The following is a 26,663-nucleotide window of genomic DNA, read 5'->3' on the forward strand; positions in this document are numbered from 1 at the left end:
AACTGGCCCAACTGCCAAGTCTGAATTCGAGACTGACCGTGGCCGGGGAACACCGAACTGAGAACGACGACGGACGGGTGGAGTTTCATTATCATTATTATGGTAATGAAGGAATAAAAAAAAAATAATAATATTATTATGTGGGTACAATCACAGAATTGCCATTAACAAAAAAAAATGGACGTTCACACGATACATTCATGGCCTTTGCAAAACTTGTAAAATTAGATCCTTGGTCAGTTGTTAATACTCTTATATTGAGTGATGTCTTTTGGATACGACTAATAACTGCAAATATAGTATTTTGAAGATGAAGTCCAGTACAACTATTGTTGATGAAAAAGTATGCTATAGGCTGCTTCCAATTATAATTTATGCTTCTTAACATAAAACAGAGTACATGCTTTGCTGGTTCATATGTTTTTCTGTCGTACGAATTATTAAACCCTACTATATAATCATGTGACAAATTGTAAAATAAATGTGTTTTAATTGACATCTCATCAATACATAAAACACAATCCTTTGCATCATCTTTTAGATTATTTATTTTCAATTCTATGGTTTCAAATATGACATCATTTAATCCAGGTACTATATTAATTTTCTGTGTTATTCTTCGTAAAGTTCTTGAACTGGGTAATAGCAACAATGTTTTTAAAAATGTGTATACTTGAGGACCAAAGAAAAATATTGTTAGAGCCAACTGCTTGATTTCATTTGAATACCGCACACCTTGAGGTTTTCTCTTGCCCATTTGTACATACTGTTTAATAACCATGCTCAGATTAGGAGGTAACTGTGCTTCAACAACTCGATTAAATAATTCTACTGAAGTAACATCTATTTCATTTGCACAACTTTTTTTGTGTACTTCTTGACTCAATGCTTCAAATTTCTGTTCTAATTGTTCATATTTATTTTTAATGTTTTGAAGTTGAGCTCTATACTTTTGTTTTCTAGGTGTATGTAATGAGAGTAATTGAGTCGTTTGTGTTGATGAGGACATTGGTTGATCAGTCGAACATGATGTACTTTGAGATGGTAAACAAGAATAAGAAAATGACTCTTCTTGGTTTAATGGAGTACTTGTAGAAACTGAAGCATTAGATATTGGGTTGGAAATACTTGTATCTTGACAGGCCGTAGTAGTACAAGAATCTTCTTTAGGAATCATTGTGAAATCAGTAGGAACAGCATGAGGCAATAGAACTTTTTTTTCTGCAGTTTTGTACATACATTCCAAGAAATGATCTGAACAAACCTTGAAGTACTCCAATGATTTTCCAATTAAATCTTGCCGATTACAATTTATCAACCATTGCTTGGACCTAAAATGGTAGTATTAATTAGATACAGTTATTGATAAGCATTAATAAGTAATAAGAGTTAGAATGTTGATGACCTAAAAAAATGTAAAAATGCCCTAAAAACTTCAAAAAATGAACTAAAGTCTAATTAAATACCTAAGTGAAAAAAATGTATTTAATAATAGTAATATTTATTAGAGATATGGGTGTGATAGAGGATGTAATAGTAATTTAAAATATGAATTTTAATATTAATAAACAATAGTATACATTTTCATTTAAAGCATATTTAAAATTATTAAAAAATTTTAAAAACAAACTATAAAGTAAAATATAAATAAATAAAATTTAAGCTAGGTATAAATGCATTTTTTATTCTTAAAGTCATTTTTTTCTTATTAAGGGTCATTTTTCTCAAATATTAAGTTTTTAAAGAAAATGTGTATAACATATAACATTAAAAAAAATCATTTTAATATTATTGTTGTGAGGTTTGTAGTGTTATACATTGACAAAACAAGTGCTCTTTCGACATTGTATGATCGTTGTATGTCTTAAAGAACACTTGTTTTATCAATGTGTAACACCACAAACCCCAAAACAATAATATTAAAATGATTTTTTTTAATGTTATATGTTATACGAATTTTCTTTAATACCTAAAATTAGAGAAAAATGCCCCTACATTGTACTTAAACTACAAAAAATTACCCTTCATATGAAAAAATGATTTAAAAATGTTGAAAAATTACGTTAATAATAAAAAAATGCAAAATAAAATTAGAATATTCTGCCACAAGGGAGCAAGAATCAAATTTTTAGCTAAGATATTATTGTATCGAATCAAAAGAAAAAATTCAAAAGTCATCAACATCCTAACTCTAATAATTAGTAATAGTTAACGTTCAACTTACATTAATTCGTCTTTTGGAAATTTAAATAGTTTACACTTCTTCGTTGTATACTTGAACGAATTTATACAACCTTTCACAAGGCATACATAAACCATGATGATTATATTAATATAAATCGGACAAAATAATTAACTAAGAAATATTCGGTATATTATGCACAAAATGACACAATATAACAATAAAAGCACAATTTTCGGCAGAGAGTTGTTGTCTCTATAATCAGCTTGCCGCCCAGAAGTGTCCTACCGTAATACCACAGAATAGAATAGGTTTTACTTTTTCCTATATTAGCATTCAGCCTAAAACCACCTGATTATAATTTCATTATCATTTTTAAAATCTAGATTTATTTAAATTAGTACATTAATAGTTAAATGTGTATTTTGTAATTTTTAAATTATTATTGATTTTCCCACTCCCCATTTTTATGTAATAATATTATTGGAATGTATTTGATATGCACGTTAACTTTTTTTATTTTATTGTTGGAAATGTCCAATGAATGTTATGTGAATGGAATATAATTGTGAATGACTTTTTTGGTGATTTTTTTAATAAATGTATTTATATGTTGAAAATGTATAGTATATAATAATATTCATCTGAAATTGCTTCAAAATAGCTAGCTTATACTCAATCACAGATTTAAGTGTATTTGAATACACTTAAAGATGTTTACACATCAATAATTAAAATATTTTATAGCTTACGATCCAATAAGATAAATTAAAAATACTAATATTATAGGTTTAATTTTACGCCCAGGAGTAGATATTTTAAAAGTTTAAATGTCATTCTTAACTATTCTTAACAGGGGGTCTCAAAGACTCCCCTGACGAGCCGCCACTGCGGATGAAATATATGAATTAATTACCTACTACTATTTGTACTGTTACCTACGACTTGTCTTCTGTGACTTTTATTTCGTTCATTGAAATTATTACGATTACTAAACATTTCCAACGAATAACAACAATGGTGGGTTATCATCATAGATGATAGATACTATAATATAGTATATACCTATAATGATCATGTGTTGTGTAAGAGAACTCTTTATTTTTTTTGTATACATATAATGTTTAATATACTTAGGTACCATATCTACGTCAGTAGTAGGGGAACATGGGGCAAAGCGGGGTACCGGGGCAAAGTGGGGACATCGTATTATCTAGGTATTAATGTATAACATTGTTAATATTATTAGATGTATGGCTACCCTGGTCGTCTCAGATTGTGTGATAAGAGTTTTGAATCAAACTATCGATTATTTTGCGATTAATCGATGAAAAACTGTACATGTGCCTGCTATCATTTACTTGATAATACAATTTTATAATTTGTTATTGAGCTATTAAATTATTTTGTGATCCGTTTTTAATAAATTTTTTTTTATTAAAAGTTTGTGTTCTGGATTTAATGTTTTTATTTCTTTATTTCAATTTAATTATTTTAATAAAATCAAATTAAAGGATCTAGGTAAGTTAATCAATCGGGGCAAAGTGGTTTATACCTGTCTGGGGCAATGTGGGGACGTCCTCACTTTGCCCCATACTTCAAGTTGTATTAAATTTAAATTTAAATGATGTGGTTACAGAATGGTTAGGCATTATAAAAGAAAAACCAACCAACATTCATGGTCTGAAGAATCTATGAAGTCTGCAATATTAGCATATAATAATAAAGAAATGGGATTCAGAAAAGCTGCATTATCTTTTGGTGTTCCTCAAACTACTCTGGAAAGAAGAGCAAAACAATTTGCTGCAACTGACAATTTAGCTGAAGCTAGCACAAAAGGTGACCCATTTTTATTTATAATAACATAATAAACACAACTTAATTTAAAACTCTGGTTCCAAAATTTTAAGGTACCTAATAATATAATAATTTATATTAATTTTAATATCAATTAAATTTTCAATTACAAAATGTATAAAATTTTTCTTTTGAAACTTTATTAAATATTTTTAATAAAGTTATATTTGAAATTTAAATATAGAATAATTATACCTACTAAGTATTAGGTATATGAAGTTAAATTAATAAGTTGACTAAATAATTTTATAGCTCTTGGAAGATTCAAAACGGTGTTTACTCAGGAGCAGGAGGTCCAATTAGTAGAGTACATAAAGACTATGGAAGCGCGTTTATTTGGTTTGACTTCATTAGAGTTGAGAAGTTTAGCATACCAATTAGCAGTAAAAAATAATATAAGCCATACATTTTGTAAAGATGATTTAGCAGGAGTGGACTGGTTGTATGGCTTTATGAAGCGACATCCAGACTTATCATTACGTCAACCTGAAGCTACGTCAGCTGCTAGAGCATCAGGCTTCAATCAGGTTGCTGTTGGTAAGTTTTTTGCTTTATTAACTGAAGTCGTGGATAAAAATAAATTAACAGCTTCGCAAATATTCAACGTTGATGAGACTGGGATAACTTGTGTACCAAAATCTCATAGTAAAGTTATTGCATGTCGTGGCCGTCGACAAGTAGGAGCGATAACTTCTGCTGAAAGGGGCCAGACGATAACAGCTGAAATATGCATGGGTGCTGATGGGTCATACATGCCTCCAATGCTTATTTTTCCTCGCGTAAGAAACAAACCAGAACTTATAGATGGTGGACCACCTGGAGCATGGGCTGAAGTTCATCCAAGTGGATGGATACAAACCGATTTGTTTCTTAAATGGTTTGATAAATTTGTAATTTTTTCCAGAGCATCTAAGACCCATAAGGTTTTACTTTTATTAGATGGCCATGCTACACACACTAAATCATTAGAACTTATAGATAAAGCTAGAGATGCTGGTGTTATATTGCTTTGCTTTCCACCTCACTGCACGCATAGACTTCAACCATTAGATGTAGCTTTTATGAAACCACTTAGCTTATATTATAGTGATGAAGTTAAGAAATGGCTTAGAGAGCATGCTAAAGACCACAGAGTTGTAACACAGTTTCAGATTGCGTCGCTTTTTGGTAGAGCATATATAAAAGCGTCAACTATGACAACAGCCATCAGTGGCTTCAGAGCAACAGGCATTTGGCCAGTAGATGCCAACATATTTAAAGAACATGACTTCCTTGCTAGTGCTGCTACTGACATTGATTTAAATGTTTCAGTAGCAGATCAACAAAATATTTCAAACAGTGTGCTCCCAGTTCAACCAGAAGTGTTAACACCAATCACACAAACAAATAGTCTGCCCATCATCAATGATTCAACTCTTTCTCTAACACAGCATAGTTCACCAGGATGTTCTCATTGGTCAGCAGGTGCTGAAAAATCATATTTTACTTTATCTCCTGAAGAAATTCAACCTATTCCTAAAAGTAATAAAACCGCTGCACGAATATCTAGGAGAAGAGGGAAAACAGCAATTCTCACAGAATCTCCTTACAAAAATGAACTTTTAGCTGCTAACATATTAAGTGCAACACCCAGACAAGTAAAACGTTCTTTATCTTTCGGCCAAAAAAAAAAGGCTAGAACAACCAAGAAAAATCTTAACAAAAAAACTAAAACCAACGAAGCGGATGAAAAGTGTTTGTATTGTGATGAGCCTTACTCGACTTCAGTTGATGGGTGGATTCAGTGTGTGCAATGTAAAAAATGGGCTCATTGTCCTTGTGCTGGAATTGAAGAAGATTATGAGACAATGTTTAAGTGTGAATTTTGTTCCTAAAAATATTTTAAGTTGTATTGTATTTAAAAAGTTACAATTTATATGTTTATTTCCTTTAAGTCAAGTTAATATACAAGTAAAGTATTTAAGTTTACATCTAAGTTTTTTTTTATAAATAATTTGTTTTGTTTGGAAAATTAATAAAATATATACAATTTAAATGATTTTTTTTGTGTTCCCACTTTGCCCCACCTATGGGGCAAAGTGGGGTAAACTGTAAATTTTTTACATCCTTTTAAATTTCAAAAAAAAAATATTTTTTTATTTTCATAATAAATGCTTAATCAATAACCATAACCTAAAGATTGAGTAAACAAAATTTGAAAGAAAAAAATTGATTTTTAAGTAACTTACAGCCTTACAGACACTAGCGTCCCCACTTTGCCCCATGCTCCCCTACCATCGTTTTTATATAAATTTATACAGACAGTGATGTATCTATGGTGGTCCAGGACCCCCAGAACCAATTAATAACAAAAAAAGATAACTGAAATAGTAAATACTGATTAATAATTATATTGAAATATTAATTTTATATTACGCATTTATTTCTGATACGGCGTTACGTTACGCTCGAATGTTACAACGTGTGTAAGCCTGCAGGTTAATCACTTGTATTTATATTGTAGCCAATTCACCGTTGTTGGCTCCGAAAAAACTTCACAGTATATATATATTATTTAATAGTATAACTATAAGTACTATTAAATATTAATTACTATTACTACGATGTGCTGATGAACCACGACGATTCCCGTGGTCTTATATTTTTATTTTGTACACTCTACCTCGATCTCCTAACTTATTATTATTATTGTGCATTTTTCATATTTATATTACATTGTCTTTAGGATATTTGTTAATTATAATATCATCTTATGTTTTACTATGCACTTGTTGTATTTTGCCTTATATTGTGCAGCCAATGGCATTATTAATTATTAAGGTTTTTTTCTTTTGTTATTTTTGTTATAAAAGGCGTTTTTGGTCGAATTCATTATTCATTGTTTTATATCAGAATAGGTATACACGACGGATGTATTACGTTGCATTTTCATCCGTGGCGGAAAACAGCGGATTTACTGATTAAGTAGAGCTCCGATTTCTATGTAATTGCATATTTTTTTCCTTTTCACATTTTTGTCAGTAATATTTACAAATCATAGTTTGGTCGTTTGGAGTTACTGGTGAAATCTTTTTTTACATATTTCTGCATATTTAATGGTTATTGGCTATTGCATATTTTTACGAAATTTAAAATTTTTATATTTTGTATGTAATAATAATGTTAGGTATCCCTAACAACCACGGTTATGCATAATAATTATTATTTATAATAATTTTTACTTAACAATTTCATTGCTTATAAGTTGTAACATTGATTATATTATTAGTTAAACTGTTGTCGTTGTCTGTCAATAATACAATGTTATCCCGTCCGGCGTCTTCATTGTCGGAATGTCGACCAGGAACCGGTCATGAAGGCGTGTTGCCCAATCTGAGACCTAACTCTAGGCTGTCTAGACCACAGTCAAGATTACCTGATATTTCTATGTGCACAGATTTACAAAAAATATGGGAATCTATATCAAACGAAATTGAAAATAATATGAACAAGGATGAAGTAAATATTTATTATACCTTATATAGATTATAGGTACCTAATATTAGTATTTTTTATTTTTAGAACAGAATGAAATTTAAAAATTAAAATTTAAAATATAAATACGTTTTTTGTCACTATTTTATTTAACAAAGAAACTTTTTTAGCGTTATATTAATAGTTTTTTTTATATAGATAATTATTAATATATATAGGTACACCCGAAAGCAATATAATATGTGCACCATATTTTAGTAAATTAATAGAAAATATAAAAGATGCCTAGTCGTATTCAATTCACTTCAATATTTTGTTAGCCATTTATACATCTAAATACGTAGATGTATATTATATTAATAAATGTTAATTGTTAAGTAATTGTATTTAAAATAACTTATTTTAATACGACAAAGGTAACTGTTCATAAACCTAAATTGAAGAATTTAGCCAATTTTAACATTTAACCAAGAAGTTTTAGGATTAAAACAAAATAATGTTCTAATATTATATTATATAACTATCATAGTCTTACTATACCTAATTCATTAATAGTATTGTAACGTGGTCGGGGATGACCAGTTAAATATAGGATATTCAGGGAAGAAGTTAGTTTCTTATGAATATAATTTAACCGTAACTCGGGAGCATAAATGGTACTTAGGATACAAATAAAAGTGGTTTGATCCAAATTCTTATTAATATTTATAAAGTTTATTCTTACTTACTAATAACGTGTACAAGCTGCAGTGAGGCAGTCTCGGAATTCGTGTGCGCGTGATGTTAATCGCGGGGAACTACCTGTCTATTACATATTCGTATTTAGCCTTAGCTTTACAATAATTAAACATGAGAGGATGAGACATCACAGGAGGGGCTTAATGTATATTCAGCATAATATATTTTACATGTTTGGTTTATGATATATAATATATATATATATATGTACCTATACTATATAATATGTAATACGTGTAAGTATATAATATATGTACCTATTGTGCATATTATTATGTTTATAAAATATAAATAATTATGTAACAGTCGTTACAGTATATAAACTACTTATCAGTTAAAAATACGCAAATAATAATAAATTAGTTTATTCAGTGGTGTACATACGGTGGGGGGGGGGGTTCAACCCCCCCCCAGGGCAAAAAAAAGTGATATTATTGATGAATTGTAATATTATATTCGTAGTTTCATAGTTAACTGCTCTAGACTAAAGTATACAACTATACAAATATTATAATATTTAAATAATTATATTGATATAGATATAAGTGTTTGAAAAGTTTTGTTAACAATGCTGTTATTATATTCCTAAATACTAATTTATTGTTATGTAAAAGTAAACTGTAAATTGTTAAAAAATTTGTATAATATAATATATATTTATAGCAATATTATTAATTATTCGTGTATACAGTCACACGCGTCATAATAATATATAGTAGTTTTATTATTTTACCTATTAATAATTATATGTATTTGATTGTTAGAAAAATGGGTAGGTTTTTGTGTTAGTTATTTTTTTAATCCCCCCCCCCCCTCAGAGCAAGTTTGAATGTACGCCACTGAGTTTATTCAAATAGGTACGTTATTTTAAAATATATTAGTAAAAATAGTACATTATGTTCTATACTCTAGCTGTGTAAATGTAATATACTTCCAGAAAGCTATAGCTAGTATAGTAAAGAATAACATTTTAAATTTAAAATGTATCTACTCCTGGGCTTAAAATTAAACCTATAATGTTAGTATTTTTAATTTATCTTATTGGATCGTAGGCTATAAAATATTGTAATTATTTTTTAAATAGGGAACATTATTAAAAGATATTGGATACTTCACTGTGGCAAAATGGGGTATCCACCAGAGTACTGTTAGAAAGCCTGTATTCATCATCCAAGAACAAATAGCCAAAGATTTTAATTTAAAGAGATCAAGGCCATATAATTCAGGAATTGTAAGTATATTTTTATTTAAATCAAATGAAAATACCTAATCTTATGAAGTACAAAAAAATAATGTTTACAAAGTATAAAAACGAAATTTTGATAAATTATTATACCGATAAGAAGATAAGTACTCAATTTTTTAAAACTATTTTCAACTATTTACAAAAAAACAGATACAAGAACGCTGCTTAAATTTTTCGGTGATTGCACGTAATTGCAATTTAAACGTGGATATGGTAATTGACTACTATAAAGAAGTAGTTTCATCCTTTAAAAAATTATTAAGCGAAGGCAAAAATTGTGAGCTTCCTTTCCCAAACATCGGCAAAATTAGAATAAAAAATAAAATTATAACAATGAATTTTTATCAAGAGTTCTTGGAAAGACAAAGTAAAAATTTTAAAAACCAAATTGTGGCTCGGGAAAAAAATCAAGCCATTTACTATGATCCCGATTGGAATACAAATCAATTTGAAAATCGAGTAAGTTATTATGAATTAATGATTAAATAGAATACTTTTAAATTATATTTGATCTTATATTTTTAACTATAATAAAGAAATGTTTAATCGTAAAAATCTAAAATAGAAATATTATTAAATTCTATGCGTAAAATTAAAAAAAAAAATTAAATTTTTTAGAAACGACCGTGCTCAGCGATGTCAACAATAATTAGTCGTCCGGCGTCTTCATTGTCGAATTATAGACCAGGAACCGGTTATGTAGGTGTGTTGCCCAATCTTAGACCTAACTCTAGTCTGTCTAGACCACAGTCAAGATTGGCAATACAGCCCCATAAAGAACCGATAAGTAGACCTTTGACCGGGACGGTTGTCCAGTCACCAGATGATTCGAAAATTGAAAAAACCTCATTTATATACGATAGAGGTAAGTAATTTGATTTGATCATCGTCCTAATATAGCAGTAGTGGTATATTTGTAATTTTGAATAGAGAAACAACACTGTATTAGTTTAAATTTAAAATATTGTTTATAAGAATACTTATAATTGAATACTATATACATTGTGAATATTTTAATATAAGACACTCATTATTTAGAAAACTACGATGTTATTAACAAAACTTATTAATTATTTATTATAATATTATGATTTATTAGATTACACAATTTTTTTTTTAATTATTTTTTATGATTTTAATTTTTGAACGACAACATAATTTTTGATTTCATGTTCCAAAATAGAATATTTTTTGAAGATTTCGTTTGTATAAAAATTTAATTTTAAACAAATCAATTAGTTGTAAGTTATAACTTATAACTTAGGTATAATTATATAAATTTATATTAGCATTATTTAACATCATGTTGTCAAACATAACCCATACGAATACACATCATTCACTATTATTTATTATATATATATATATGTATTAATGTATTATTGTAGTGTTACAGCTAAACAAAAAAAATAATTAATTAAATCAATATATTTTGGTTAACAATAATAAATAATAAGACTAATATTATATATATATATGTATATAAGAGTAGGTAGGTACTAGCAAGATACAATTATAAGTATTTATACTATTTCTCTATTATACAGTACTTTAACAATAATTCTATTTCAGATGAAACCCTCTGCCATAAATGTAATATTGGAGAATATCGTTTAAGACAAATCGATAATATAACACCTAAAAAAAATGTATCAAGAGATATATTTATGAAAGGAGCTGATAATATAATCAATGGACATTTAAACACGGTAAAATGAAGAAATTATACACATTACTCACTTAATATAATAAATCATGTTGATTAACACAAGTTTATTATTATTATTAGGAAACTCTAAATAAGCGTAAAGACCAACTAAAGCAAACATCCGACTATAACTATAATACTGCAAAAGAATTATTAAATTCTATTGAAAACGAAAAAAATATAAATCGTAAAAAAAATGTTGACAGTTATATTTTGAAAATAGTAATATATTATATTTATATATTCTAATGGAGAGTACTTATGAAAATACTTAATATACTATTGTGTTAAAAATTTATTGATTTAGAGACCAGCAAGTATTAATATTGAAAAAAAAAATAACTTCAAGCAATCATTATTAGATCAAATAAAATGTAATAAAATTAAAAAAGAAACAGACAAAATCGAATCTTTAAAAAATGAAAAACTGATGCAAACAGAATTGTCAAAAAGGTAAAATATATTATAAATTATGTAGTGTTCTGTATCCGAAATACTTTTTAAACTTTTAAAATTACATTTAGTCTATATGATGAGATAAAAAGAAATATAGAAGCAAGAAATAGGTCAAAAAAAAAATATTCATGTATCATTGATGAATACCTGAAAAAAAAAAATCAATTTACAGAAGAACTTAAAAAAAAAGATATAACAATACCACTGAATAAAACATTTGTTTTCGGTCCTGATCCAGCTAAATTACAAAAATTAAACAATTGGTAAGTCGGTTTATATCAATAATTTATTATAATAGGTATTGTTATAATAACATACAAATATATAACATCGTATTGGGTAACATATTATTAGAATATTACTATTACATATCTCGAATGAGTTGTAAAATTAATACTTCATTCATTAAAATAATGTTACACATTATGAAAGCCGGTTATTTAACCGTCTTATTTAAGGAACCTAAATATGCAAGATGATCCGTTTAAAATCTGTAAATATCTACTCATTATTTCGGAGTTTTACATTTTTATGAAAATGTTGATTATTCGTCATAATTTAATTTCATTACAAAACTACATTTTCGAAAAAAATTATATTTTTTAGAATGTTTTATCGTTATCCTTTATAAAATTTCTTTCTTATTTCATTTATTTATAATATACATTATTAATTTAATATTTTTCAAAGTAATTTGAAACAATAAAAAAATGACCAGTATTTATAACTTTATACGTAAGTATGTAAAATTTAGACGAGCAGATTAGTGGATGATTATCTTTGTCCCACTTTATACCGATCAAAACTTTAAATACTTATAAATTATAACTATTAATAAGTAGGTAACTAATAGCAATAAATTTGATTTATATTTTTCATGTATCAAAATACTGAAAAATATCATTGCATCGAAATATGAAATTTAAAGTTATCTGTTATTATTTAAAAACTTAAGAGGCCGTCACACTAAAAGTGAAACGCATACAACGTCCGAGAGAACGCGCTGTTAGGTGTTTTCGCGATCCGCAAGCACGCGACGTTTTAACCACGCCCACTACTAGTATTCGGCGGCCAGCCGAGGATTATGCCTATTCGGGAGCGGTGTTTATTATTATTTGAACCTTCGTCTAAGACGTATCGCGCGTATATATACACGTAAATGGGTAAATGCAGCTGTAATATTTTTAATACCCGCGGGTACCGATGCGATTTGTATTTATAATACATTATTAGATATTTACTTCATGAAATATTTATAATAAAGTAAATAATAACTAATTTATAGCAATAACCTAAATTAATATTACCTAAATATCTAAATATTAGTTTTATAGTATTTAAATGTATTGCGTATATTTTACATTATACTTTTATTTGTGAACATGCTACAACTTACAAATTTTTTTGGTAATTCAAAGAAAAATAGAATATTGAGCACAATAACCTGTACCTACTTAAACACACTTAAAAATACATAATTTAATCATTTTATAATCTAATATTTAATTATACAAAATAGTAAAAAACAAATATTTCTTTAACCTTTTTTCAAATTTATTATATTTATAAACATATAACATAAAGGTAATAATTGCTTTTTTCATGTACATTTAATATGAAATTAAAATTGTTTATCATTAAATAATTAAATAAAATATACAAATTTAAAATAATACTTTTAATACTAAATAAATAATTAAATAAAATTAAATACATTTTTTAGTTTATTGTATTGTTGTATACATATATTTATAAATGATGATATAGGGAATTATTATTCATAATATTGTAAATTGTAAGATGCAAAAAACAATCTATACTACATATTTATGCAATTATTTTTTAACATAACATACAATTGAAGGTACAAAAAAAAATTACATATAATATAAGTAATAAGTAAAAGATACATAGCTAATTTATTAATGTAGTATTTCATACAAAATATTCACAATGTATTCTAATTATATATCCACCTTAAATTTATAAATAATATAACTAATTATGTTATAGGTGCAATGATAATATTTTTAAAAATGAGTTAAGTAATAATTTTGAAAAAATTAGTGAAAAAATAGCTACCTACTATTGAATAGTTTTTAAACACTTTTAAATTTATTTTATGTATAGCAAGTAGGTAGTATTTATTACTACTATTCATATATATTGCATTATTTCTGTATGGCTTTAAAGTGTTTAAACAGAATCTTGACTCAAGCTCGGGTACACTTTTTTGCTATTTTAATTGAACAGCGAACATGTTTTGTGTCTAGCGAGTCTTGATCAAAATTTTGATTTTTTTTGTGTGTCTTTAACATTAAATAATGAGTAATACTAGAAAAATTCCTGCCAACAGTTTTGCACTCCACCCAAAGGTTTTGTATAAAATAGTAATATTAATCCCCGTATCCACTAGTGTTAATATTAATTTTACAATAAAAAATATCCCCATCAGTCCCGAAACAAAAGTACCAATAGTTGTAAACCATCCCCAAAGTTGATGTAATTTATTTTCGACCATGTTGCTTATTGTCTGTTCGTCAATAAGATATTTATATTGCAGACCTTGGTTAGTCGTATCATATCCCATAGATTGTCTTATTAAATTATTTGTAGCAGCACTCACTTCTTGTGGAAACAATATATGTTGCTGAAAAGCTTTCATTGTGTCTTGTGTGTATATACCAGCATTCATAAGCGATTCTGGACTTTTGTACGACCACGTCCAGGTTGTAGCCGGTTTGAGCTTTTGTGGTTTTTTTATTTCTTGTATATTTGGTACAATACCAAACCAGTCTCCGTCCAAATTGAAGCCAGGTGGAAGTAGTATATATTACAATCAATTTGAGTTCCAAATTGTTGCAATATGTGCGTTTTGGGGGCCATGAAAAACGTTTTGTTGTTATATAAAACTGGTAGTTCATTAAAACATACCTTTTTTCTCGATATTTCAACATTTACCTTTTTACATTTTATTAAATATATTATTTCGCCTGTTTTCACTGCAGTAAAACCTGGTCCTTCGCCCATAAGATACGAAAAGTCGGAAATGCTCGAAGAGGCTAGTGTAAGCTTTTGTTGTAATATTTTTCGTTCGAGATCACACTGTTTTTTAATTATGTCATTATACAATGATGTTATCGTAGATTTAAAGAAGTTTTCAACATAAACAAATTTTGTATTAACGTAGGCTAACAAATCAGTGTTTTGCGGAGAAATTGTTGTTGTCGTAAATCGATTGAAAAATGCGGTATCTACAAGTATGACTAACTGAATGTGTTCAGTTTGAATCACTGGCATCCCGCATGCAAAACTTTTTTTAATTTGTTTTAGGGAAAATACTATTTTATCCGTTTCCACAATATAGGTATATATATTATTTGAAAAATCATTAATGGCATTTGAAATTATTAACGATGCAGGACCATCATATAAAACATTGAAATCTTGTACTTCACAAGTGAAATGGTTGTTTGTCCATATAGTCTCTCCTTTAAAAGAATCAAAACCATAATTTTCAGATAATTTCATTTTGGTTCCTGTTGGAAGTATGAGGATATTTTCTTTACTATTTGCTATAGCCGTACCTTCTGAAAGCAATATTTTAAATTTAGCTTGTACGACCACATCTTCCCACTCTCCTCTGCTTGATTTAAAAGTTGTGCCTTTACAATTACCATACTTGTCTAAAGTTCCGGCAATGGTATTTGTTACAAATATCGTTTCGTTTATTTTTAAATCTGTCACTACTCCTCCCGTTTGAAAAGTGAAAGATTGTTTCTGGTGAGTCTCTGAACATCTAGCACTACCTAACTCTATTATGTCGGAAAAATACCCTCCCTCTACAACTTGTGCGTCTTCAAACGCCGAACACCTTGTTATTAAATAATCAACAGTGATCAGGCATGATTTGAAATTAACTGGATATGTTTCAACCCTTTGCAATAGTTGTATTCTTGTTACCCGTTCTGTTTTCGAAGGTATTGGAAGATCACAGTTGTCTACTTCTAGACTGTCAAAGGAGGTTATATTTAGGTTAGGACCTCCGCAATCGTAAGCAATGAATCCAAAAGTGAAATGTATGGTTGTAATAATAACAAATAGAACTTCTTTGATATTCATGTTGAGTGTTGACTGGTTGTAATACCTATTATGAAATAAAATATAAATATTATATATAGGTACAATTGAAATTAAACACTTAATTTAAATATTGTGCTTTAAAAAATAAGAGAACAGATTTAAATGCTCTAAAAAACAAGAAAAATTTGTATAAAAATACGATTTAACGCACTCATAACAGCAATTAAAACTATTTTTATCATTGAAAAAATTGTTTTATTGCATAAATTCTTATTCTATTAGGTTTTAATTTGATCTAACCTAACCTAATCTGATCGGTAAAAAATAATATAGTAAATAATAAATAATAAAAATACAAGTAGGTAGGTACGACATATACGATTTTTATGTTTATTCAAAAATAATTCATTGTAAAAACTTGAAACTTGTATCAGATGTTTACATTAGTATTTTCATTTGAGGATTAATACCTAAAATTTGAAAATTTAAAATAAGGTTTCTCATAAAATGGTGCATACCCGTTTTTGACCAAAATCAAAAATGTATATAATATATGTAAAAAAATAAAATAATTACTGCTAAATAATTTTTTATAAGTTGCATAAAATGTTGTAAAATAAATATAGAACATTTTTAATATATAAGAATAGTAAAATATTAACATTATTTTTATGTTAATATGCCACAATATATATATATATATACAATATTATATAAAAAATTTAAAAAATAATATAAAATTTAATTTTAGGGTTTTCAATTTATCTTACAATTGCACCTGGATAGAATTATTATTCGTAAAAATACAATTCTTTACGAAATTATTTACAAAACGATATTAATTATACACACACAATAAAAATTATCACTATTTGTTTCATATTATATTTAAGTTTTAAAGGTTCTGCAACTTAAATTCAAATATCTTGGTACTATTCATTACAAATATTTACAATAATAGTACCTTGTATCTTTTGACAAAATTACATATATTATTATTATTTTATTATTTTAAATAATATTATACATATTGTGACATATTAATATAAAAATAATGTTGATATAGATAGTGTTAAATTTTAAATAATTTTCTATATTTTATTTTACAATATTTTATGCAACTTATACCTACTTTTAATAATTTTTCAAAAGTATTAAAATATCTATATAGGTAATTGCCACAATTTTACAAAATGTTTGTTTTGGTCGAAAAGGGAATCATTATTTTTTAAATTTGGTCGAAATTTCGTAATATCATTCCGTTTGTAAGATTCGTCGAAATATAATAATCGAAAGTTAATACCTAATTATCTACGTTCAGAATCATTTTTTATCGTATACAAGATTTATCAATGAACTAAAATTTAAAATTAAAAAAAGTATATTTTTAAGTAGTTATAAATGGGTACTTACAAATGATGTAGCGTTTGTTCTGAGTGTTGATGATATGTATAATGTATATATATATATATATAATTATGTAATTTAAAAGAACACTGAATTTAAAAAAAACTGTATTTAGAAAATAAAAATTTGTCTGGAGCATGGGTGAGGAACTTCTTACTTATACAATTGGTTATGATAATTAATAGATTATATTGCAAAATCGCGACACCAGTAGCGCTATACGTCTATAATTGTCTAACCGTTTTTCTTATTTTGTATTACTTCCTAGTTCCTACTAGTGAGTAGTGACTAGGAAGTAGGATTTACGATTTAAGTTTGTTTAAAATTTTCACTTTACTAAAATGCCTTCAACAAAGTGCTGTGTTTTTGGATGTACTAGCGGTGAACGTAAACACGTTTTTCCAAAATCTGAAGATGATTTTAACATTTGGTTGCAACGTTGCTGTAATGAAAAATTATTTAATTTAGACAAATGTATTGTCCGAAGTCATTATGCAGTGTGTCATATACATTTTGACCTGTCATGTGAAAGTCCAGGCACAAAAAAATTAAAAAAAGGGTCGTTACCTACTTTTGTATCTACCATCAAGTACTTAATAACAATATGATTATATTATAATTTGTATGTACCTATGTGTTATTATTGGAAGGTAACAAATTTTTTATACATAACCTAACCTACTATACATTTTTAAATTAAAATTACCCACTGTTGCAATTCCTACTAACAACTAACAAATTTAACATGGAGCTTTAACCTTCAACTTCTATGTTTAAAAATTACCTATTTGTATCCGGTTTGCAAGTATAGTCAAGTTAAAAGTTTAATATTTTTAGTAAAATGTACCTATTTCTTAAAAAAATTGTGTAGTATTTATTACATAAAAGATATTGCATTATTTAACTAGGTATAAAAAAATTCAAATAGATATTAATAGTAAATATGTTAGTATATTTGTTTTTATTTTTTTTAAAAAAAAATAATATTAGGTATTAATAATGAAAAATAATTTTTATTTAATAGTGTATTGCATGTGATTTAATTAAATGTTTAATGTTGTATAGTTGCTTTTTGTTAGTGATTAGACAATCAAATTTTATTGATTCTGGGTTCGAGTCCCAGCTCAGATTTTTCTGAGGTCATGGATGTATTAACTGTTTTAACTAATAGTTATTTTCATAACTCAAATTGGATTCCAAACAAAAAAAAAAATCAAAAGGTATGCATTGATTGATTTTTAAAATATTTGTTATATTTATGCTTTTATAGTATAATATTATATAATAATGTGTTTATGCTAGTATCTACTAGCATTTATAATCAATGGTTATATATATATTATTATGTGCTCTTCTTACTTGAATTTATTATTTAATTGAATAATTTGAATAATATAAATGTGTTATGTATTTTAAAGATTTTAAAAGTAATGCTGTAAATGTGAATTCATTGAATAATGAATCTAATATCAATATGGATAGTATTCGAATGGACGAAATCACTGGACGATCTACACCACTTTTAGATACATTTACTGGTGAGGTTTAAAACTATTACATTTTCAAGTTCATGTAAAAATATGACATTAATTTAAATTTATAAATGAACGTCATAGTGGTATAATAATGCATTTTTTTAAATTATAGATGAACTTGATATTAGTGGAGTTGATGTGTTACAAAATAGTGCTGAGAACAAATCTCCCATCATTTGAACATTCTGCTGTCTTCTGCTATTATTATAATATAAAAATATATATATATATATATTGTTTATAGATTTTCCTCGGCCTACAACTACTACTTATAACCAACAATAACTATAACTAAAAATAAAAAAAAAAAAAAAATCAAATTTTTAAAAAATAAATATACAAGTCAGCGTGAAACTACCTAACGAAAAAATATTCTAAAGCAATGAAAAAAAAAAGAAAAATTCAAAGAACAAAAAATAAATTTAAAATCTCGTGTTAAATAATAATTCGCAAATAGATTCAACAATCAAATATACTCATGAATAAACTAAATTCTAAACATCACAACATTCAAATTTTAAATCTCAATAATTCACAAACAAAAAAACTAAACCTAACGGCCGAAGATACTCACTTGACGACAAAATTTTATCATTATCAATTTACAAAAATTCTCCTAAAGGTTATCGTTTTTTGTCTACAATATTTGCTTTACCTTCTAAAAAACTTTAACCAATCTTCTAAGCCGTGTACCTTTTCAAGCTGGTATTAATGTACATATTATTAAACATTTAACAATACAAGCTTCAAAATTGAAACCTAATGATAGATTGTGTTCTTTGGTGTTTGACGAGATGGCTCTTGAACCAGCTACAGATATAATATTAAAGAAGACTTAGTTTATGGATTTGAACATTTTGGAGCAGGAAGTGAAAGAAATCCTATATTGTGTGATCATGTTTTAGTATTTATGGTACGTGGTATTCGTCGTAAGTGGAAACAACCTATAGCGTATTATTTCTGCCAAAGTGCAACTAAAACTCCACAACTTATCAAATGTATTGAAGAAGTGATCACTGCAGTGCAAACTACAGGACTGAAAATAATTAGTACTGTATGTGATCAGGGTACAGCAAATGTTAAAGCTATAAAAGTTTTGAAAGAAATAGCAAATGTAAACCAACGTTTAGAGTTCAAAATTAATGATCAAGTGATCATTCCAATATTTGACCCTCCACATTTGCTTAAAACCATTCGTAATAATTTATTGAATAAAGATGTTGTATTTATCAAAAATGGAACAGAATATAAAGCTTCTTGGGATCACATAAAAACCTTATACACGTTGGATATGAAAAATGAAATATGTGGACTTCGAACTCTACCTAAATTAACCGAGGCTCATATTAATCCTGCAAAAATTAAGAAGATGAATGTTTCTATTGCAGCCCAAACTTTAAGCCAGCGTGTGGCAGCAACATTGAGATTAATGGCAAATTATGGTAAATTTAAATAAAAAATATATATTTCATTTAAGTCATATGATTATTCATTTTTATTTTAGATAAAGATGGTGAACTTTCAAATTCATATGGTACAGCAACATTTGTTTTATTTATTGATATGGTATTTGATTCGGTTAATGGCAGTACACTTCTGGCAAAAGATGGGAAACCTCTGAGATCTGCTGTCAAAGAAAAATCACCTCATATTTTATTTTGGACTGATGCTATACAAATATTCCAATCAATGAAATTTATTAATAGAGTAACTGGTAAACATAGTGTTCCACCGTGTATTAATAACTGGATTCAAACTCTTCGTGGATTTATTTATATATGGAATTATTTGAAACGAGTCCATAAATTTCAATTTTTAATCCCTCGAAACATAAACCAAGACCCAATTGAGTGCTTTTTTGGAAGTATACGCAGTCACGGTGTTCGCAATACAAATCCATCATCTTCACAATTTATATCTTCTTTTAAACTTTATTAATCAATAACTTAAGTTCTGTAAAGTCCATTGGTAATTGTGAAACAGATGATTGTTCAATGTTAGATAACCTAAAATCGTTTTTAGAAGGGCCTAAAACTAATGATAATTATTCGGAAATCGTATTAAATATCCCTTTATTGGATTTATCTAACACATGTACAAAGTCTAAATTTAATGCATATACATTTGGATATGTTGGAGGTTATATTGCTCGATCAATACTTAAATGTATTCAAAACTGTGAATGTTGTAAAAATGACATTAGTGACAACAATGTTAGAAACAATTTAATAAAAGTAAGATCTTACACTAAAAATAGTCTTAGGAATCCAACTAAAAATTTTGAATTAATTCTAGAAAAAATATATACAGTTTTGTCATATTATACTCCCCTTATTTGTCATTCTTCTAATATTACACTACAACTTGATTTAGCTATAGAACTAAATATTGAATTTAAACTTAATTGCATAGTTCATAATTTAAAAGACATTATTAAAAAAAAAGTAATACATTTTTTTTTATTTTCTTACACTAAAAAAATTAATTTGATTTTGAAAGGTAAAATTTTAAATAACAATAAAATTAATGATAAACTTCAACAAATTGCATTTGATTATTACAAAAAACACAAAGCTAAGAAAATAAGAATCGATAATTTAAAAAAAGGCAGTTAGTAGTACAATAATTCTTACTGAAATATATATTTATATAAAATACATGCTAAATAGTTTTTGCGATTTTTTCAATGTATAAAAAAAAATTTGTATCTTTTATTTTTGAAGTCGTAAAGATTGAAGATGTATTGTAAAAATGTTAAAATTGATGATATCTCTAGAATTAATATTTATTTTTGTGTAATATAGGGCATATTTTAAAGAGTAACTATATTTTACTTTATCATTATTCCAATATATATGTGATATGTTCATAAACTTTATATAATATTATTAAAATAAGTATACTTTGTAATAATAATTAAGTTTTTTGTTTAAATTTAATAAAACAAAATAAAATTATGATATTTTTTATATTTTATTTAATAATTAAATGTTATTGGCTATTGTTGATATTATTAGAGACATGAATTAAAAATGATAACATATAATCTAGGTTGCTAGTAGTGCTATCAGTATTAGTACAAAATCGTACCACAGGCTGCGCATTAATTACACATAAAATGGCTAAGTTGCCGTTCTATCTTATCTTTATTCTATGGTCTGGAGTCTCGCATTGATGTTAACTGGAAACACTTAACTGAACTGATCTCGAGACTGTGACTGAACACTGTATCGCTTTTTTAAATATCTATAATATAGGCTAATTTTTTTCTAATTTTTAGATTAGACTTGTTTAATATTAATGTATCATGATAATGCAATTACAATTAATGTTAATTATAATAAATGTTCCAATTTATGATATTACAAATTAACGATGTCGTATAATCAATAATCATGTTTTATGATAATTCAGATAATTGTTTGAATGACTGAAATTATAAATTAATTATAATATACTACTTATTGTAATAAATAATAACCTTAAATTTCACAGATTGAACTTCAACTATTATAGTATTAATAGTATTATACTTATTATTTCTGATGATGCATAATGTATATGTTATTAATTAATTAATACCTACGTATAGGCATATAATGTGAATAATTAAGCAATGCATATTTCGTAATAAATAATTTATTAAAATATTTGGATACGGTATATATATAATATATATATATATAGAAATATGTATACTATAAACATGGGTTCTAATATTAAATTATTTATTATTTAGTTTCAAATTTATTTTAGTTTTGTTTTTTGTTTTTATGTTTTCCAAAATGTGTTTTGGATCTTTTATGTCATCTATTTGTAATCGTTTTCCATACTGAGGATTCACTATTTCTGGTAGTAAACATTCCATGTAAAAGCTTAAAAAAAGTAACAAACTTACTAAGTTGTATAAGAGTAAACTTATCTTCGATATTAAAATTAAAATTTTTTAAAAACTTACAGTTTTAATTTATCAACCATTTTTGTATTCCAAAAGCAAACATCATAATTTATTATTTGTACTTCTGTCCAATTTTTTGAATAAACGAAGAAATAACAAAATCTTCGTTTGGAAATATGCATTTGTCCCTGAACTTGATAATAATAATTATGATCAACTTTTAGCTGCATTTTTCCATTGTCATCGAGTCGACAGAATAATAACTAAAAATGTTTGTTGTAAAATAGAATGAAAACATTTTTACATTTTTACCTACACTAAACTTAATATTTTAACAGTTATAGGTACTGATTAGATCAGTGGTTTTCAAACTTTTATTATACATGCCACATGGTACACCGTAAACTTAAAAAAATGTTCACGGCACACTGACCTTTTTTAGATGAACAAAATTGTTTTTAATTAATTATTAATTTATTTTCTTATATCACAATTCAATGCAATCGGTAATTTATGGAATAACCGCGGCACCCAGTTTGAAAACCACTGGATTAGATAGTTAGTATATATTATACTCTTACTTTTTTACTGTTCATCGCTTCCGAAAATGTCAACGTATCTCTGACTGCGAACGGGCATTTAATTTCAACTAAAAAATCGTCATTGATAATACCGTCTGTATTCATATACAAAAAAAATTATTATTATTATTTTATTTGAATTATTAATGCATATCATAAGTAACTGTAATACATTTTACCTGGAGTTGTTGCTAGGTAAGGAAATTGTTCATCAATGATAAGTCCACACGGATGGATTTCGCATTTTAAAATATTTTCCAATGCGACGATAGCTTCTGGTTCGGTGGCTTTACCATAATCAGTTGCCTTCGAGAAAAATGTCCTATATAATATATCGTAAACAGAAATTTTACAAGACGTAGTTGGTCGTAGTTTACAAACACGGCCAAAATTTGATGTTGTAAGTCTATTCCTTCGTTCAGCATGCCAAATTTGAGAATTAGCTTGTTCTCTAGTTTTCTTTTCAATATCCAAGCGCCCGTTTCTATCTAATCGTAGTGAATTGATAAAATCGTCTTTTATTTTTTGTAACTCTTCTTTTGAAATATTATCTTCTTCGGGTAATGGTTCGGCTAAACCATAATGTTGATCCGGGCCAACATTACTCTTTTTCTGTATACTTGTAGGAAAAAGACGTTTTTTAGATTGGTTTCTTTTTTTTTTATTGGATGTAAGGAATTTCTTTCCTATTATACCTAGAAGTATATGTATATATAAAAAAAATCAAAATACTAAAAAAAAAATAATACTTCAAAGTAGGTATACCTGGGCTTATATCATTTTGTATATTTTTATGCATTAAACGAAGAAATTGTCCACTTGAATTATATGATATAACCGCAGCTTCAACTCGTGAGTTGTATGAATTTCTTTGTGAGTAATTTATTCGTTTACCCGCTAAATGTTATTAATTACACTATTGAATTGTTCACACACGTTGTTGTCAACATTCATAAGTAAACTATCAACATTGACGACTAAACGAGATATTATTTGAGATATATCAGTTAAGAATCCCGATCTTTCAGCTTCTAAAATCATATTTTTTTCATTTGGTATTGTGCCCTTGCAAAAATATGGCTCACATCGATCATGGCTACCCAAAATGTGACGAAAACTATTACTTATATCTTTCCGTAATCCTACAGTATAGTTATAAAAAAATATATATTATTCAAGTTATATTCTATACTCTGTAGTACACAATAGTCTTGTTGTTTAAAAAATTAAATTTCATAAAAAAATTTTTTTTTCAACTTACCAACTTCTTTTTCGTAATCTGATTGACCTTGTAAACTATTACGATATTCAATTGCCTTAGTTATTGAAAATCTAAAACGTAATGCATTGGCTTTTACATGTTTTCTTAACAAAATTGGATACTTCGTGTTTGTTGTCATAGCTGCTAATTTTGTACCATAATTTCGCAATAAATGATTACGACATTCTATTTTTTTTACGAGTAGTCTAGGTCCATAAGGCATGATTTCAGATAGCCTTTTTGAAACGCTAGAATCTCCATCTCCTGGTAAAGATAATTATTTTTATTTTATTATCATTTATATATTTTTATCAACTATGGTTGCTGCAACTATATATATATATACGGATATTATTTAATTTATCTTGCATTTTTATAATAATTGACACTTTAATTAAAATATTACTGTTGGTATAATTACTATATGTAATTGGTATTGTAGTTGTCATTAATTTTATTATTCCTATTTCTTTTATAAATCGTATCATTAAAATCATTATAAGTCGTATATATTTTATTTTATTTAATACAGAAATTATACCTAATAAATATATTATAATATTATCGTGTGTATAATGGGCCCGGCCCCATATCGTGTGTTATGGCTTATGAGCAAGCTCGTGTGGGGCCCATAAACAAATTATATATTCTTTATTATTTGTCGATTTTGTCGTTGTCATTATAATAATTAATACTGATAAAGCCAGTCGTTGGGAATCGTGCCGAATGGGTCATTATTGATAATGATATATTAATATTGTTACTGATATATTATATACACTAACCTATTAGTTTGTTATATATTTGAGTCCATGCATTTCCAAACTTTGTTTAAATCCATCAGCAATGGCATTGGCTTCCATGCTTGTTGCACCCTTTTTCCAATTTAAAAAACAAGTATGGTCAGGTGGAGATAGTTTTTTATTTTTGGCCCTTTGGCAAATTATACAATAACGGTTACTAATTCCCACAAACAAAATTTTTTTCGATCTATAACCTATTATTGTTGCCTAGAAAGTAGAATTATAAATAAGGTTATTCAAAACAGTTTTATAAAACTAATATACTAATATAGCATATATATATATTTTACCACTCCAGATAATGCATCATATTTAGTCTTGTAACTGCGCTTTGACCACTGTCCATCCGCAACTACAGTGCACATAGGGGTTCCATCAACATCTAATGTACCAGCTTTTATTGCTAAACGACGTTCTTCTTCACCAGCAATTTTCATTTGTTCCTCTGCAACTTCGTGAATTCTTTTGCAAATTAACTCTTGAATTTTCAGAAAAGTAGTTGAAGACATACAAGGTATATCGATTATCGCACACAATTCGGACAATTGTGTAAATCCAATTCCAGCTGCTATTGATCCATTAACGGCGGAATAATTTACTGGCAAATAAGCTTCAGGTTTCGACTTTTCTGAGTCGATAAACATAACAATATTACAAACATCACATTTAAACTTAAATGATGATCTAAACCCGTGTTTTTTCTCAGAAATAAATGTCATATTTAAAAATGTACAACCAAATGACCCTCTATGAACACTGTTTTTAATTTGACTAAAAACGTAATATCATATCCACTATTCGTCTTCCCGAACTTTCATCAACATCACATTGCCTGTTGAAGAATTAAATTTATTACGACTCATCTTCAATCAAAATATAAATTTTAAATGCATACTTATTTCTTGATTACTAAGTATAGATTCGTCCACTGTTAAGTTATGTAAATTTTCTTCAGTATCCCAATAATTAATTGCATTATCCTCCGGATCATTTATTTTTCTAATTTTTTTTTCAAAAATCGTTGGAGTTCTCATATACATTCAAATTTATATAATCAGAATTTTAATTTAAATTATTAAACATTTTTAATTTACCTAATTGTTTCCCTTGATGTGCATGATAGTTGATTGTCATCACCCAAGAAAAAAGGTTCCACAACAGATTCTACGCCCTCTGGATTGGGACTTAATTAAAAACGATGTATTGTTATAACTGATATTACGTTATTATTTATACATATTTTATATTTAATCATTTAGTATTTTACTTACTTGGTTTTGTTTTGAATTCCTAGAAAGTTCATCACTCGAGAACTCAATTTCTTTTAGTTGATAACTTTTTTGATGGTTGACGAGTACGTGTTTTTAAGTTGATCCATCTTAACGTTAAATAAAATAATTAACCACAATAAAAATTCAATTAGACATGTAAGTA

The 26,663-nt window shown here is 27.0% G+C and overlaps 5 protein-coding genes, 1 long non-coding RNA gene and 1 pseudogene across 7 annotated transcripts; 3 read left to right on the forward strand and 4 right to left on the reverse strand.

Moving 5' to 3' along the window:
- Positions 1 to 132: 132 nt before the first annotated feature.
- Positions 133 to 2,994, reverse strand: LOC126555378 (uncharacterized). The gene is made up of 2 exons (XM_050210308.1): positions 2,225 to 2,994; positions 133 to 1,331 (listed from the first exon to the last, which is right to left on the reverse strand). The coding sequence occupies exons 1-2, from the start codon at positions 2,317 to 2,319 to the stop codon at positions 137 to 139; spliced, it is 1,290 nt and encodes a 429-aa protein (XP_050066265.1). The 5' UTR covers positions 2,320 to 2,994; the 3' UTR covers positions 133 to 136.
- A 572-nt stretch (positions 2,995 to 3,566) lies between these two features.
- On the forward strand, positions 3,567 to 6,037 carry LOC126555377 (uncharacterized). 2 transcript variants are annotated; one of them, XM_050210306.1, is made up of 4 exons: positions 3,567 to 3,703; positions 3,822 to 4,021; positions 4,292 to 4,378; positions 4,457 to 6,037. In XM_050210306.1, the coding sequence occupies exons 2-4, from the start codon at positions 3,823 to 3,825 to the stop codon at positions 5,911 to 5,913; spliced, it is 1,743 nt and encodes a 580-aa protein (XP_050066263.1). In that variant the 5' UTR covers positions 3,567 to 3,703; position 3,822; the 3' UTR covers positions 5,914 to 6,037. The 2 variants fall into 2 exon arrangements, with proteins under 2 accessions (XP_050066263.1, XP_050066262.1); XM_050210305.1 differs by having other exon boundaries at positions 4,292 to 6,037.
- A 62-nt stretch (positions 6,038 to 6,099) lies between these two features.
- On the forward strand, positions 6,100 to 17,759 carry LOC126555381 (uncharacterized). Its single transcript, XM_050210312.1, has 9 exons — positions 6,100 to 7,537; positions 9,336 to 9,482; positions 9,648 to 9,956; positions 10,116 to 10,362; positions 11,070 to 11,206; positions 11,287 to 11,427; positions 11,513 to 11,658; positions 11,730 to 11,924; positions 17,531 to 17,759. Exons 1-9 carry the CDS (start codon positions 7,340 to 7,342, stop codon positions 17,757 to 17,759), a joined length of 1,749 nt encoding a protein of 582 aa, XP_050066269.1. The 5' UTR covers positions 6,100 to 7,339.
- Positions 13,822 to 17,587, reverse strand: LOC126555380 (uncharacterized). Its single transcript, XM_050210311.1, has 2 exons — positions 17,158 to 17,587; positions 13,822 to 15,808 (listed from the first exon to the last, which is right to left on the reverse strand). Exon 2 carries the CDS (start codon positions 15,781 to 15,783, stop codon positions 14,422 to 14,424), a length of 1,362 nt encoding a protein of 453 aa, XP_050066268.1. The 5' UTR covers positions 15,784 to 15,808; positions 17,158 to 17,587; the 3' UTR covers positions 13,822 to 14,421.
- A 377-nt stretch (positions 17,760 to 18,136) lies between the features above and the next one.
- Positions 18,137 to 18,854, forward strand: LOC126555382 (uncharacterized). Its single transcript, XR_007606835.1, has 3 exons — positions 18,137 to 18,371; positions 18,570 to 18,689; positions 18,799 to 18,854. It is a non-coding gene; the product is annotated as an uncharacterized LOC126555382 (long non-coding RNA).
- A 4,299-nt stretch (positions 18,855 to 23,153) lies between these two features.
- On the reverse strand, positions 23,154 to 24,065 carry LOC126555375 (uncharacterized). The gene is made up of 3 exons (XM_050210304.1): positions 23,931 to 24,065; positions 23,345 to 23,860; positions 23,154 to 23,260 (listed from the first exon to the last, which is right to left on the reverse strand). Exons 1-3 carry the CDS (start codon positions 23,962 to 23,964, stop codon positions 23,154 to 23,156), a joined length of 657 nt encoding a protein of 218 aa, XP_050066261.1. The 5' UTR covers positions 23,965 to 24,065.
- Positions 24,066 to 24,074: 9 nt separating this feature from the next.
- Positions 24,075 to 26,068, reverse strand: LOC126555376 (uncharacterized; annotated as a pseudogene).
- Between the last annotated feature and the right edge of the window lie 595 nt (positions 26,069 to 26,663).

The sequence above is a fragment of the Aphis gossypii genome, unplaced genomic scaffold, assembly GCF_020184175.1.
Source record: "Aphis gossypii isolate Hap1 unplaced genomic scaffold, ASM2018417v2 Contig00823, whole genome shotgun sequence".
Taxonomy (NCBI): Eukaryota; Metazoa; Arthropoda; class Insecta; order Hemiptera; family Aphididae; genus Aphis; species Aphis gossypii.